The sequence below is a fragment of the Colletotrichum gloeosporioides genome (assembly GCF_011800055.1).
Source record: "Colletotrichum gloeosporioides strain Lc1 chromosome Unknown consensus_6, whole genome shotgun sequence".
NCBI classification, from domain to species: domain Eukaryota; kingdom Fungi; phylum Ascomycota; class Sordariomycetes; order Glomerellales; family Glomerellaceae; genus Colletotrichum; species Colletotrichum gloeosporioides.
This window is the reverse complement of record NW_025544651.1, coordinates 150,114-163,578: the sequence shown is the minus strand read 5'-3', so window position 1 is coordinate 163,578 and position 13,465 is coordinate 150,114. Positions and strand designations below refer to the sequence as shown.

The window sequence follows — 13,465 nt, the reverse complement described above, 5'->3', positions numbered from 1 at the left end:
AGTCGGGAGTTTCAACGCGCTCATGGTGTTTCTTGCATTCAAAGAGTCATTCACGCAATTGTTAGCGGATAATAGTAAATAATCAGATTTTATATCAACGCATACATTCTATCACAAAGTATAACTTCATTCCTGCTTTGGAATTAGCTGAAACTTTCTGTGTTAAAAAAGGGGTGAGAAGAATGAAGGCGAAGAAAGCGATACGAGTATGACTGCCACCACATCAGCCTAGCGGCCGACGCAGTACTTGTACATCTCAGTCTAAAACTTTTCAGTACTTTGTTCCACGAATTGTCATCAAAAGGAGTCTAGAGAAATGCAGGACTTCCTCATCATCTTGAAGCTTTTTGTCACAGCAGTTCTTTCACTCTTCGGGGCAACTGAAGCGGATGGATACAGGACTTAAAAACAAATACTTATTTTTGGCGAACGAAGGCAGAATGTCTTTAGATTTCCTTTAGCAATATGCTTCCACAGTAGCGTCGGTTGGAAAGAAGTTGATACTGCTCATGTATTCGATCCGGAACAGAAACTAGAAGAGCAAACTGCAAAGAAAATCTGCGCTAAGATAATTTAATTAGTCAAATTCATGCATTAGTAGGTCGGAAGACTAGGAACTCAAATATGCATTGTGCTAACACCCAGTATCGAGAACAGAGTGATTTTGGCTAATACGGTGACTTTTGAAATCAGATCGAAGCATGCCATATCTTCAAGTTCCAGTACTGGTTGTGCCACGGGGCTTGGAAAGAGATTTGGAGAGTTGCAAGTCCGTCTCTGTCGTATTCCGGGAGGACGTTGATAATCTCGGGGATCCATACTTAGTGATGGGCTCACATTGCGCACGTGAAGACAAGCTACATAACGAGAGGGATTTCGCCCATGAGCCAAACTAGAAGGAAAGCTAGTGTGAAGAAACGAGGACCCGAGATGTTCTTCTACATACGCTTCGAGTCCCCACTAGAAAGCCTCGTCTACTCTTCTGAAATTGCGTCGACTCCTGTACAAGCCCTACCTGATCGCTAGCACCAAAGACACCCATTAAGACTCAAATTTGACAGTGGCCGCGTTTTCACAATTCGACAACAGCCAGTGTCAGCTAACGAGCGGGACGCGCAGAAGACTTGAGCTTGAAGCTGCATGAACTATCGCGAAGCTTACGCGAAGCTCACGTGTATTTGCATCCGAATAAAGACTGCATCACCGTCCGCATTTATAATGATCATTACGCCTCCCCGCAAGAGAGTATAAGGCCTACAGGGCATCTCTCGTAGCAATCGAAACACCAAGCGGCGTGCCATGCAGTTTGTCTATAAACGTGCTTGACCCATAAGTGCCTGAACAAACCAAGGTTGAGCAACCAATCACATAGCTCACCCTGGTCAAGCACCGGTATTTTCTGCTGATTGCACTGCTTGGAGATAACCAAGCTTCTAGGAAGGTTGTATCGTACGCAGTCGGGTTGGTCGCACTACCCGTGATCCTAGTCTTCCACAGCAGCGGGGACGGCTGTCGCGTTCGCATTCGTGCCAGGGCCCCCATGCCCGGCCGTGAGACCTGGGACGAACCTCCAATTCACGTCTTGTTCGGTGCAAAGCCCATACATCAACTCATGGGAATCAAAGAATCGCATTCTGAAGAAGAAGTTGGCGCAGTATATGTAGGCTTGGGCTGTGGCCAGACGAGGCGAGGCGTTCTTCATGGGCTCGCACACTTTAAAGCTCGCCAAGGCGTCGACTTTCTGTTGTTCGAGTGGGTCGCTCTCGCGTTCGCTTTCGTACGCCACGCTAGTCTCGGGATCTTGCTTCTTAACCCCGTCAAGCCTCCAACATCTGGGGATAGGATCTGATCATTGCCCGATGCGCAGAGGTCGGAATGGAGAGTTGAGGTCTCTCTAGAGTTTGCCCAAATTTTGCGAGGTTTTCTCTGATTCTTTCCTCCTCCTGCGCTTCATCATCTACTGAACACCATCAACAACATCGACAACAACGACAATCTGCCAACGCCTGGTTTACAAACCAATTGCTGGTGCACGAAAATCAGAATGGCACAGCCCAATTCAAAATGCGACGAGGAAAGTCGCGTTCAGGATGACGCTGATGCTGAGTACCATTTCAATGCTTTCAACCAGCCCAAACGACTGCCCGCCTGGCTCGATCATTTCAACGCGAAAGACCTCAAGATCCTTTTTAAATGCTCCTTGGCTGTTTGGATACTCACTCTCTTCATTTTTATCAAAGCCACACTGGCTCTTGTCGGGCAGGCTGTCTTCTTTGGATGGTGAGATACGTGTAGTCTTTTCTTTCCTTGTCCGGGGTACTGATCGAAGCCATAGTATCGTCCTCTTCATGATGCCGCCATCTGGCGTTGTACTCATCCATATCCTGAGCGGCCTGATGATCTGCGTCGGCCTGGCAATCGGGTGGGCTTGGGGCACGATCACGATGAAAGCCGCACTGGCTACGAGACCTCAAGCAGACTTGATGAGGCAGTTTCAGGAATTACAACAATCGCCGGACGCAGGACAACCCGACTTTTTGCAAATTGCCATATTCGAGGGGCGGCTGCTTGACGTGCGAGTCACGGCAACATACTTCTGCATGATGGGGTTGTTTGTCTATCTGATGGTGAGTCTGACGATAGCCTTGAGTCGATGCGTGGGCAAGCTGACGGGAAATTAGGCTCGCATCCGCGTCGCCGCGCCTAATATGACACTGGTCGGCATCTTCGCTCTCATCACCGCCGATATCTACCTCACAAGTGCTCCCACGATCCCGACATTCCAAGGCACAATTCCTAAGAGCATGCTTATCCCGGTTGGCATTGCCGTGGGTATCGGTGCATTCTGCAATATTGCCATATTCCCGCAGTCTACATCAGAAATCGTGCTGGACGGCATGGCGGACGTGGTGAGCCCCATGAGGGGTTTTGTCAAAGCTCTGACTTGGCAGCTCGCAAACCGCCAGAGTTGCTTTACTTTCGATCGACTCTTGCAATTGAAGAGTCAACTCGCAATGGCGCAAAAGAGTCTTGGGTCGTCCGTCGGATTCCTGGCCTTGGACTTTTCTTTCCGTAAATGGAGCCCTGAGGATGTTAAATCTCTACAGGACCCGCTCCGACAAGTTTCTGTCGCCTTCAACGGACTTTTGCAGCTGTTTATTATCATGGAAGAGAAGGGTATTAAAGCCAGTGCTCTCACCGAAGCTGCCATGGCTCTAGAGGACCAAAAGGACTCAGGTAACAAACAGCGCCCGCTCGCTTATCACATCGCTAGAGCAATCGATCTCCGCGACAGTGTCAAGCACCCGGATACAGAAAAGATGCTGGAAAAGACCTTGGATGTAGTATCATCAACCGCCCAGCCTTTATTGGGTGCGTTAGGTAAAGCTCTGGACGCCATTGTGTCTGCACTTCAAGGAGTGTCGACATCATCGGCCGACTTCGAGCGCCAACAAACGCTGGATTTGCTGAACGAGGCACTGATTGACTTTGAAACATCCACTCAGCAGCTTACAGCACTGCACTCCCATCTATTTGACGCCGATGGTAGAGTCATTTATGATCAGAATGGCCAAGTACCTCCATTATACGGTCTGATGGTGGGACTCTTACTACAAGAGAGACTCATCAGCATGTCCCGGAAGACCACAACGATGCTCGAAACTGTAATCAGAATCGAACAATCTCGACCTCGCAAAAGCTTTTGGTTTCCAAAGGGACTACAGCGCCTTTTTGGTCTGAGTGTATCCCAAACTGAAACTCCAAGCACAACGCAGGGAGTAGTGGACTTGGCTCGAACCATGTCCACCGTCTCACGACCGGAGAAGAAGTCTCGACTTTTCAGCAGAAAGAAGAAGACCAAAGAAAAGACCGACGACCCTAACACTGCGGCTGCACTCATCAAGAGCATGAGAAATCCTACGAGCCGAACGAGGAGCAAGCCAAGCATGGTTTTCCTGGGCCTAATTCATTGGTTCACTGACGTTGAAGGCATTCACGCTTTACGCACGCTGGTGGTGACGATCGCTTTGGCGCTGCCAGCCGTCATCCCATCATCTGCCGGCTTCTACTACCGGGAAAAGGGATTCTGGGCCATGGTTATGGGCCAACTCGCTATTGAGCCGTACATGTCGGACCTGCTGTCTGGCATCATTATCCGAACACTTAGCACAGTGGCAGGCGGTATCATCGGCCTGGTCTGCTGGTACATCGGTGCTGGGTCTGGTCCTGGCAACCCATACGGCCTCGCTGTTGTGATGGCTGTGCTGATCATCCCTCTTATGTGGTGGAGGCTGTTCACACCACCAGAGCACTTGGCCGCGGGTATCATGCTTGCCGCCACTGCATACATGGTTCTTGCGTACAGCTGGATCGACTCGCACGTGCCGACCTACGGCAACCCCGGTGTTGGTTATCAGATCTTCTGGCGCCGAGTTCTTCTCGTTCTCGTTGGAAACGCTAGCGCCATGCTCATTGGGCTATTCCCTCGGCCAATGACTGGAAGTCGGCAGTATCGACACATTCTGTCGATGTCTTTACTGGGATTCAAAGACCGCTATGCTCTGCTGGTATCGACTTGGCGCATGCCTCCTAAGGATCTCGTCCAATTCATCGAGAAAGAGACAGCCATGTGCGATGGGATCTTGGACGCTATTGGTCGGCCTATAGAACTTACCAAGTTCGAGTTCTCTACTTCCAACATCGACACTGAGACGCTTCGAAGAGCAACATACCTCTGTAGGAGCATCAACGCAAGTTTGGCAGAGCTCGGTCTCTACATGACCGAACTACCACTTCGGCTCCGGGCTCGGCTCATGTCTTCCATGAATATCGACGATGAAAATCTGGTTGTGGATCTAATGTCAACACTATCACTTGTCCAACAGTCTTTAGATTCGGGCGAGCCATTGCCTGCCCTATTGCCAACGCCTCTGATAAGCAGACCTCTCAGGGCTAGAGAAGTTCAACGGGCAAAACAGGATGACTTGAATGTCCGAGAGCAGCTTGAAGGCCACGAGGGCAGGCAGTTGATTGGGGCCATCAACGCCTTCACACGCTTCCTCGGCGCGGTCGATGATCTCGTGATGGTGACTAAGAAGGCAGTCGGAGAGACGTCTCATGTCAACTTGGAAATATTTGGAAAGGGCGTATAATTGAGGCTGTTCAGAAATCGAGCCGTTCGGCAATTGAGGTCATATGGGTGATGCAGCATGGAAAGAAACGTAAGCCAGCGTTTGAATACACGTTAGTTAGTAACTTGAACATTACTTGTGATGATGATGTATTTGATTGTTTTTGCGCCAGTCGCGGCCACTATTTGGTATTTGCTTTGCTGGGAGGAAGCCGAGGCAGTGTTAGAGTTGACCGTTACTCTCCCCCGCTCTTTAATGCCAATTCCATGGATGCTTGTGCCGCAGAATATTGTTAGATTTCTTCATATGCCTGTCCAAAGATATGTTATCAACGGCCCTCCATGGACCTAGACTATCGATTAAAATGCTGCTATGACCGGCTTGATAAGCCGCAGTGCCGCCGTACGCTGGGAAGCGTGCCATCTTTCGCACACCGTGCTTTTCTGAGAGTCTTTTGGCCAACAAACGAATTTCCTTCAGGACGTTTTTGTTTAAATCCTCCACTTATTTACTTAATATGTGACCGTTAAGCTAAGCATTGCCTCTTCCCCTGATAAAAGGCAGGCACGGCTGTATCACCATCTGACGGCCCTGAATTCCTTCGATCCTTCCTCATCCCGAACCTCCTCCACAAAAGGCTTGGGTTTCCATGGCCCAGGTTTTCCGATCTGATTGGGCGCGTACGATATGATGACAGAGGATTTAAATGAAGAAATATTAGGATACCAACCTTGGTAGGGGTCGTAGGACTGAAACTCGAGGAGCGTTTTCCGCATGGCCCTCGCGCTGAGCCCACGTAAAGACCGGAGGCACTGCTGTCGGCTCTGATATTGTCCCACTCGCAAAAGTCCCACCAGAGGCCGAATTCCAGCCGAGAGGTTGTGCCATATCCAGGAGAACTCATCCAACCGAGTCCAATCTTCGTGCTGACATATAGTTTTCAGTGAAGCCACTGCCCTGAGGCCTCCAGTAGTCTTGATGAAGAGAAGTTCTTGATCGCCGCTGCCGCCTTCGCCCAAACAAGTAATGCGATAAAGTGGTGATGGAAACCGCCAGGCAACAACTTGAGCCGACTGGAGAAGGCCTACCTTAGCCAGCTTATCGATTACTGATAAAGGCATCCTCTCAAAATCCTCAATGCTCAAACTCGGGCTTAGTTTTCGGAGCCAGTCACGTTCTCGGACATCCAACCGTCCTAATATCCCGTCATGGTACAAGCCTCTTTGCATAAGGGCTGCTGAGCATGACAATACCGCCGGATTCTCGAGGGAAGCTTGTACGCTTGGCAATGGCAAAGACTCACTCAAAAGTTGGACACGTTCTGGCCACAGCGCATACGGTCGATTACAAATTCCTTGAACTTCGACCACCTTACGCACAGCGTGTCTGAGCCGAGGTGCGAGGGCCCTGCAAATCCAACTCCCAAGAGACCGGAGATAAGCTCCCGGTCTCATGATCAGGCCACTATCTTGCGCCCACACGGCCTCGATACGTCCATCGCTGCCCCAGAGCTTTGTGACACCGTCGCGGACAACTCGCGCAACTTTATCGAGCAACCGCGTCTCCTCGGCCGTGTCAAGAACCTCACCATGACGAAGAACGCATTGGCAACAGATCTCGAAGATCAAGATCGGAAGCTTGTCGCGTGCCACAATAAGTGCGGTTGGGTTTCTAAGCTTCCACGGAAAAACAAAGTCAACATCATTGCCTTCCATTAGACGGTCTTCTCTTGCAACGCCTATCAAGTCGGCTTCGCTGACCAGCGCTTCGATTGCTATCACGTCCACCGGGTGAAGCTGCTGTTGCGGCCATCTCGTTACTGGGTCATCGAAAGAGCGTTCGACGTAATCAATCAGGCGCTCGGAATGCTCCGCTGGGTTGATGTCGTTTGCGGTATAGTCGACTTTGGCGTTCGTGAAGCGGAGGTAGACGGCGACCATGGCAAGGTGAAGCAGGTCATCGGGAAGCATACGTCGAATTGAAGCAACCAATTCGCCGATGATGATGCCTTCATGCGCGAGAAAAGAATTGCGGAAAGTAGTGCTGGTGAGGTTCAAGGCCAGAATGTCTCGGGGATGTATGATTTTGAAAATCATCAGGATGATCTCCGGTGGCATCCGATCCAACCTCATCTTGCCCTGAGTAGATGCGTTCTCCATGTTTGGGATGAGCTAGTTCGTGACTCTGTGCGGAGAGATGGCCATGGATCGAGAATCTGTGTGACTGTAGAAGAAATCTTTCAGGGGGCAGCTTGAAGAAATAGGGGGTAAAAGGAGCTTGCAGGAACACCTTGGTGAGTCAAGTAATGAATTGTCACTGGGTCAATGGTCGCTGTTTTCGCGAAGCCGCACGCGCCACATCTTTTCCTTTTCTCCGATAACACACTGCCGCTGTTGGAAAGACATCAGGGTAGAGTTTAGGCTCTCGTGAAAGCGGCCGCCTTACGTTACTCCAACATCACAACGGGTACAGATGGACTACCTTACTGTCTGTTTACTGTTTAAGACGCGTAGGATTGATACTCACCAACAGTTGACGCTCTCTCTCAGCAATGAGAGATTTGCAGTCAACTGAAACTTCAGAAATATAAGCCAAAGCTGGGGAGCTTTAAATTATAGTCCCCAAGGAATGAAGGGTACCTAAGCTAGCTATCCAAGGACCCGAAACCAGCTGTCGGCCACTTACACCCGAAAGCAGACCCAAAATGTTCTATCAAGTCAGAGTGGAGAAATGAGACCTGGACATCAGTCCCCACGCCGACGTAAACCGAGTGACTAACCTCCCAAAGTAGAAATCTGAAGCAAAGATTCTCCGCTGAAAACAAAATTTGCGTCGCTTTCCGAAGCTCTGACGGCGCCGAGTGCAACTCGTGCCCCTGTTCGCTATCTTCCCCGCGGAAAAGTTCGCCGGTTGCCGGAAAACTCGTCGGGAAACTGCCGGGAAACTGCCGGGAAATCCTTGGTGTAAAGGGATTGGTGCGGGAAACCCCTCGTCCGCAGAACTTGAGCATCCTGAGTCAGAGTACGGGGCTTTAAGAGTGTTCCTTTTCATATTCTCGAAAAGTTATCGGGTTGCTTGGGCTGAGCGCTTCGGCTTGCGGCGGCAGATATGGGAGGTGTAAGTGCCACGACGATAGCAATTCTGGGACTAAGATGCTGGCCGTCTGTGTGCCTTTGGCCGCTGCTGAAAATATAAACTAATGTATAGCTTGAGAATGCCAGTTCTCATGGTGTTTATGTTAATTCACAAACGCCTTGCTTTGACGATACCCCTTTGTTGAGTTCTCTACAACTATCCCCGTCATCATGGACGGCACCACGCAGCCCCGAGCAGGGCAATACCCCAAAGATAAACACCAGACCGACAACACCTCCAGCTCCCACCCATCACCTTCAACGTCCGTAATATTCGACACATCCGACGAAGACATTGAACAAAATGCCCCGACCAAAGAAGCCTCCAATACATCCCCCGCGGACGCCGACGAACCCCCACCAGACGGCGGCCTGCAGGCCTGGACGCAAGCCCTCATGGCACACCTCGTTGTCGTGAATACATGGGGCACCATCAACTCTTTCGGCATCTTCCAGACCTTCTACCGCGACTACCTCTCCCGGCCGGCGTCAGACATCAGCTGGATCGGCTCGATGCAGGTCTTCTTCCTCTTCGTCGTGGGCGTCTTCACCGGACGCCTCACAGACGCAGGGTACTTCCGCACCGTCTTCGGCATCGGCTCGGCGCTCGTTGTGCTCGGGAGCTTGACCGCGTCCTTCGCGACCGAATACTGGCAGCTGTTCCTGTCCCAGGGGCTCTGCATCGGGCTCGGCATGGGCGGGCTGTTTTGCCCGGTCATGGCTGTCTTGTCGACGTACTTCAAGCGCCGGCGGAACCTGGCTATTGGCATTGCCATCAGCGGCTCGGCTACGGGAGGCATGATATATCCGGTCATGGCGCGCCAGCTCTTGCCCAAGATTGGTTTCGGGTGGACGATGCGGGTGATGGCGTTGGTGCAGCTTGTTACTTTGCTGGTTGCCAACATATTTATGAGGTCTCGGCTTCGACCGAGACGTGCCGGCTCGCTTGTCGAATTGTCGGCTTTCAAGGAGAAGCCATACCTCTTGTTCACGATTGGCATGTTCTTTGTATGTCCTCCTTGAAGAACTTCAACCTCGTGCAGGAGATGCTGACCGCTTCTAGAACTTCTGGGGTGTCTACTTTGCCTTTTACTAGTAAGTTACAACAATGATAACCCCTTTTAGCATCAGACACTAACACGAAGTAGCATCGGCCCCTTCAGTCGGGACAAGTTGTCGTTCTCCTATGATACCTCGATCGATATTCTGATGATAATGAACGGAGTTGGAGCCATTGGCCGCGTTATACCCGGGTTTCTCGCAGATCTGTTCCTGGGACCTCTCAACGTCGTCACACCCGCTGCTGCAGTTTGCACTATCCTTTTATTTTCTTGGATGGCAATCAAGAGTGCTGCTGGTTTATACGTCTGGGCTGTGACATATGGTACGTCAACGTTGAGCTGCCTTGAACACCTGCCCCCAACGCTCTTATCGAGTTCAAGATACAAACAACGCTAACGGGAATCCGACTTATAGGCATCTTCGGAGCCACGGTACAAGGTCTTTTCCCAGCCGCCCTATCGTCTCTTACAACCGACCTTCGCAAGGCAGGCACACGGATGGGTATGGTGTACTCCATCGTCAGTTTTGCCAACCTAACCGGCCCCCCTCTCGCCGGCGCGTTGATCAAGATCGGCGGGGGAGAGTACACGTACGCCTTCATATTCGGAGGTCTCTGCTTATGCTTAGGAACATCATTCCTCATTGCTTGTCGCATTGCGAAAGGAGGTTTGGGGCTGGCAAAAGTTTAGTCATCGGAGTTTGAATAGTAAAAAGAATATGCATAGCGCAATAGGTGGGGTAACCAACGAGAGATGAACAACAGTTATTGATTATTAATGCTAGAGCTCTTCTGATATTAGATTCAATCGTGCTCTTCAGACAAATTCAAAAATGTTTTTATCAGTGTCATTGAATAGTGAGTTCCAAGAGCCTCGATGCACCTGGGCTCAGTCATGAGGAAGAAGACTTACCGCCACCGCCCTGAACCGTCACCGAAGACTACATGCATGCAAGACCCACCTGTAGGCATACAGCCTGCCGCGTGTCCGGGATGATTAGCAAGAGAAACCTAGAGCAAGATCGGACTTTGAATACCTTAGTGCCTGTTGTTAACAGGCACTCATGCTGTTGCCCTGTCTTCAGATGCCTCCACGAATCCCCAGTCATGGGAGCCGACACGGCGACCATGGTTCCGGCCCCACTCTAAATCTCGACCCGGGCGGCTTAGTCAACAAGGATGCAGGCACCTGAAGAGAATAAAAACACGTTGGTTTCTCTTGCTTCAACGGACCTTCCCCTCTCGCCGTCTTGGCGCCGCATACAGTAATTCCCGCAACTGGAAGCAAGCGATGGCGAACTTCCAGCCCATCGATATGGCAATAGCCAACCCAAAGCCTCGTTTCGTTAACGATCCGGAAACGAATCGGAGCTCAAGGCAATGTCTACTTCAAATGGCCAACTACGATGGAAGCCATAACTATCCCTATTGCTGGGGATTTACCATCTTTCGCACCGCTTACGATTCTGATGAGGCATTCACGAAGGCCGTTGAGCGGCTCAACAACTACGCTAAACACTGGGCCTACCATGATCTCGCTCGTCGCCGAGGACGAGAGCCCAAAGACCCTCTGCCTAACCAGGATCTTTCAAGTCGGTATTACAGCGACATTATAGAGGACCCGGGACTCGCTGGAGCAGATGTGGAGGAGGTTGGAAGACGGTTCGATGCCTGGGTCAAGGAACATCTCAACTCTACCGACAAACGCGATGTTCCTAATGCCCGTTTTAGATTCTGCTTGATGCTTGACCAGCAGAGTATCGATGCGATTCTGGCTATGCCCGAGGATCGGGAAACTGTTACTGATAGCATGGATCCGCCCAGGAACCAGCGTTGGATGAAACTCGTCACTGAAGAGCAATGGGCTGACCGTGGATGGCCGAAGCGCGGTAGACTATGGTGTCGTGCGGGGATATATGATTTCTGGGGAATGTGGTTCGGCGTAGAGGATCCGGATTTTATCTACGAGGAAATCGGATGGGCTGAAGACCCGTGGTCCGAGACTGACGGGGCTCTGAACTTCTGGGGTATTCCAGGCGTTGACTGGTAGTATTATCTTAGTTTAATAATGTGAATGGGACTACATGGCGTGGCACTTCAGGTTCAGAGCTCCTCCGTGTCCTCCCAGTCATATGTTGACCCGGAGCAGTACGCGTTCCCGGACACCAAACTTCTCGTGCACTCCGAATACTCGCTCCCGAGTGATGGATTAGCGGCGGCAAATAGTGCAATGTTGATGTCCGATGACAAGCAGATCGTAGCTCAGCTATCACCCTCCGCGGACACATGCCATCTTCCACATTTCATCGTTGTTCCCTCCGCAATGATTGCGTTATTTGGCCGATCAGTCGGGAATGACGTGTAACCTGTTCCACCGGGATGGGGTGTCAAGGTATCTTGATCAGTGTAAGAAATAATACGACCGCATAATAGCGGTAGACAACGCTCGGTATTGTCGGGGATACTGCTGCAATTAAGGATCTGAGTGTTCATGCTGTACAATACAACGGCTGAGACATTGTTGATGGAGGCCACTTGCTCGCAATATGCGCCTCCCTGACCGATAGTATGCCACTTCTTGGATACGCACAAAGTTGACCCTTCATCAGGTCTTGTAGATACTGGTGGGGGAGGATCCGTCGGTCCGGTTTTCCCGCAAGTCTCGTAGATGAGTTCCAAGTCGCTCTTATAACTATTATCGTAAATTGAATATGAGCTACTCTGTATGAGAGCAACACGGTTGATGTAGTATTCGGAGCACATCTCGGATTTTGGCATTTCCCGGATCGAGGTGACGCTACTGAACTCGGCAATCAAGTCTGCAGTTGTTAGCTTGATCGGTTCATTGAGTTGACTGATTGTCTGATCGGTCCAAATCATTGCAGTAAAGCCCGGTTTCCGGATATTTGAGACAGGTCTCGTTGTATTCTGCCCACATGCGCCTTCCATGAAGAGTCGGTATCTCCCCAGAAATATTGTAGGCCTGACATCCAGCATTGACGTTGTCGAACCAGCTTTGCAGTGACTTCCCGCAACCCGAGTCACAAACCGAGTTAGTCAACGTCTTGTTGCCGAGCGTACCTCTATATCCCGGCTCTTCAAACATGCTCAGCCAAAAGTCGCACGGGACTTTTGCGCTTAACGCTGTCTTGCATGTCTCAGGCACATTCTGGGTGCGGAGTCCATTGAGGGTGAAAAGTTGAAACCCCTCGGAATCAAGCTGACCAGTGACATCTCTGGAACCCTCCAGCAAGGCCAGAATGGAAGACAAAAATCCATTAATATTGTCTTTGGCCAATGTGGCAACCCCGGCAATAGGAGTCACCATCTCTACGATGGCCTTAGTACATAGGTAACACACCCATAAATCCGAGCTCTGCTGGATCTCAACAGCACAACTCTGGCAGTCGCTCGTGTTAAGACATTCCTGGCTATAGTCAAAGAACGATGAATAGAGCCCAGCACCGAGGATGTACACTGCGGAAGAGTGGACGATCCGCAAGGCCCGCGCAGAATAGCACCGCGCGTCGCTGGTACAGGAGAACACCAACAGCACCCCCGAACAGGAACAACCCATGTCACCCTCCATCCCGGCGCCCGCGTGGGTTGTGGGTCTTGGCGAACTCGCAACGTTGAGAAGCGTGCTCGAATCCCAGCAATCGATTGGCTCCTTTTTTCAACGTCCGCCAAGCTCTCCAGCTCTCGCACATCTTTCGTGTCACAATGATTCTGGGAGAGCTGCTCCTTCAGCCATTGCCGCATATCTGCAGGCGTTGATCATGCCACCATCATTGCATAGCGACCGAGCCTTCCGACTGGAAACGACACACCGAGCGCCCAAATTGTGCGATGTTTCGCCCTTTCGCGTCCGCCAGCTCCGCCCGCGTCGGTCAGCAATATGGAGCTTCCAAGACTGTTTATCTAGCCTGTCATCGACCACCTCCCCGCCTCGTGTCTTAGTCTCCCAGCTGTCGCAGCTAGCTGGGGTCTGGAACTATCAACGCCACTAACGCGAGGCCAGCCGGGCGGACGAGGCAGCCCAGAAGCATGCGCCTGTCATCTCGCCCACGCAGCCCATCCAGGCACACCAAGATCCCTGATACCACATCGCTGCCAATGCCATGCGGGAGGCTCGCCCT

The 13,465-nt window shown here is 51.1% G+C and overlaps 5 protein-coding genes across 5 annotated transcripts; 3 read left to right on the top strand and 2 right to left on the bottom strand.

Annotated features, from left to right (window-relative positions):
- Positions 1-2,044: 2,044 nt before the first annotated feature.
- Positions 2,045-5,153, top strand: GCG54_00014453 (uncharacterized protein; the record flags this gene model as incomplete). The annotated part of the gene is made up of 3 exons (XM_045414285.1): positions 2,045-2,280; positions 2,336-2,627; positions 2,682-5,153. The coding sequence occupies 3 exons, from the start codon at positions 2,045-2,047 to the stop codon at positions 5,151-5,153; spliced, it is 3,000 nt and encodes a 999-aa protein (XP_045270863.1).
- A 1,282-nt stretch (positions 5,154-6,435) lies between these two features.
- On the bottom strand, positions 6,436-7,291 carry GCG54_00014452 (uncharacterized protein; the record flags this gene model as incomplete). The annotated part of the gene is given in 2 exon segments (XM_045414284.1): positions 6,436-6,539; positions 6,553-7,291. The coding sequence occupies 2 exon segments, from the start codon at positions 7,289-7,291 to the stop codon at positions 6,436-6,438; spliced, it is 843 nt and encodes a 280-aa protein (XP_045270862.1).
- A 1,146-nt stretch (positions 7,292-8,437) lies between these two features.
- Positions 8,438-10,017, top strand: GCG54_00014451 (Fujikurins efflux protein; the record flags this gene model as incomplete). Its single annotated transcript, XM_045414283.1, has 4 exons — positions 8,438-9,274; positions 9,330-9,361; positions 9,415-9,650; positions 9,743-10,017. The coding sequence occupies 4 exons, from the start codon at positions 8,438-8,440 to the stop codon at positions 10,015-10,017; spliced, it is 1,380 nt and encodes a 459-aa protein (XP_045270861.1).
- A 600-nt stretch (positions 10,018-10,617) lies between these two features.
- GCG54_00014450 (uncharacterized protein) lies at positions 10,618-11,376 on the top strand (the record flags this gene model as incomplete). The annotated part of the gene is made up of 1 exon (XM_045414282.1): positions 10,618-11,376. One exon carries the CDS (start codon positions 10,618-10,620, stop codon positions 11,374-11,376), a length of 759 nt encoding a protein of 252 aa, XP_045270860.1.
- Positions 11,377-11,588: 212 nt separating this feature from the next.
- Positions 11,589-12,903, bottom strand: GCG54_00014449 (uncharacterized protein; the record flags this gene model as incomplete). Its single annotated transcript, XM_045414281.1, has 2 exons — positions 11,589-12,145; positions 12,204-12,903. 2 exons carry the CDS (start codon positions 12,901-12,903, stop codon positions 11,589-11,591), a joined length of 1,257 nt encoding a protein of 418 aa, XP_045270859.1.
- Positions 12,904-13,465: the final 562 nt, after the last annotated feature.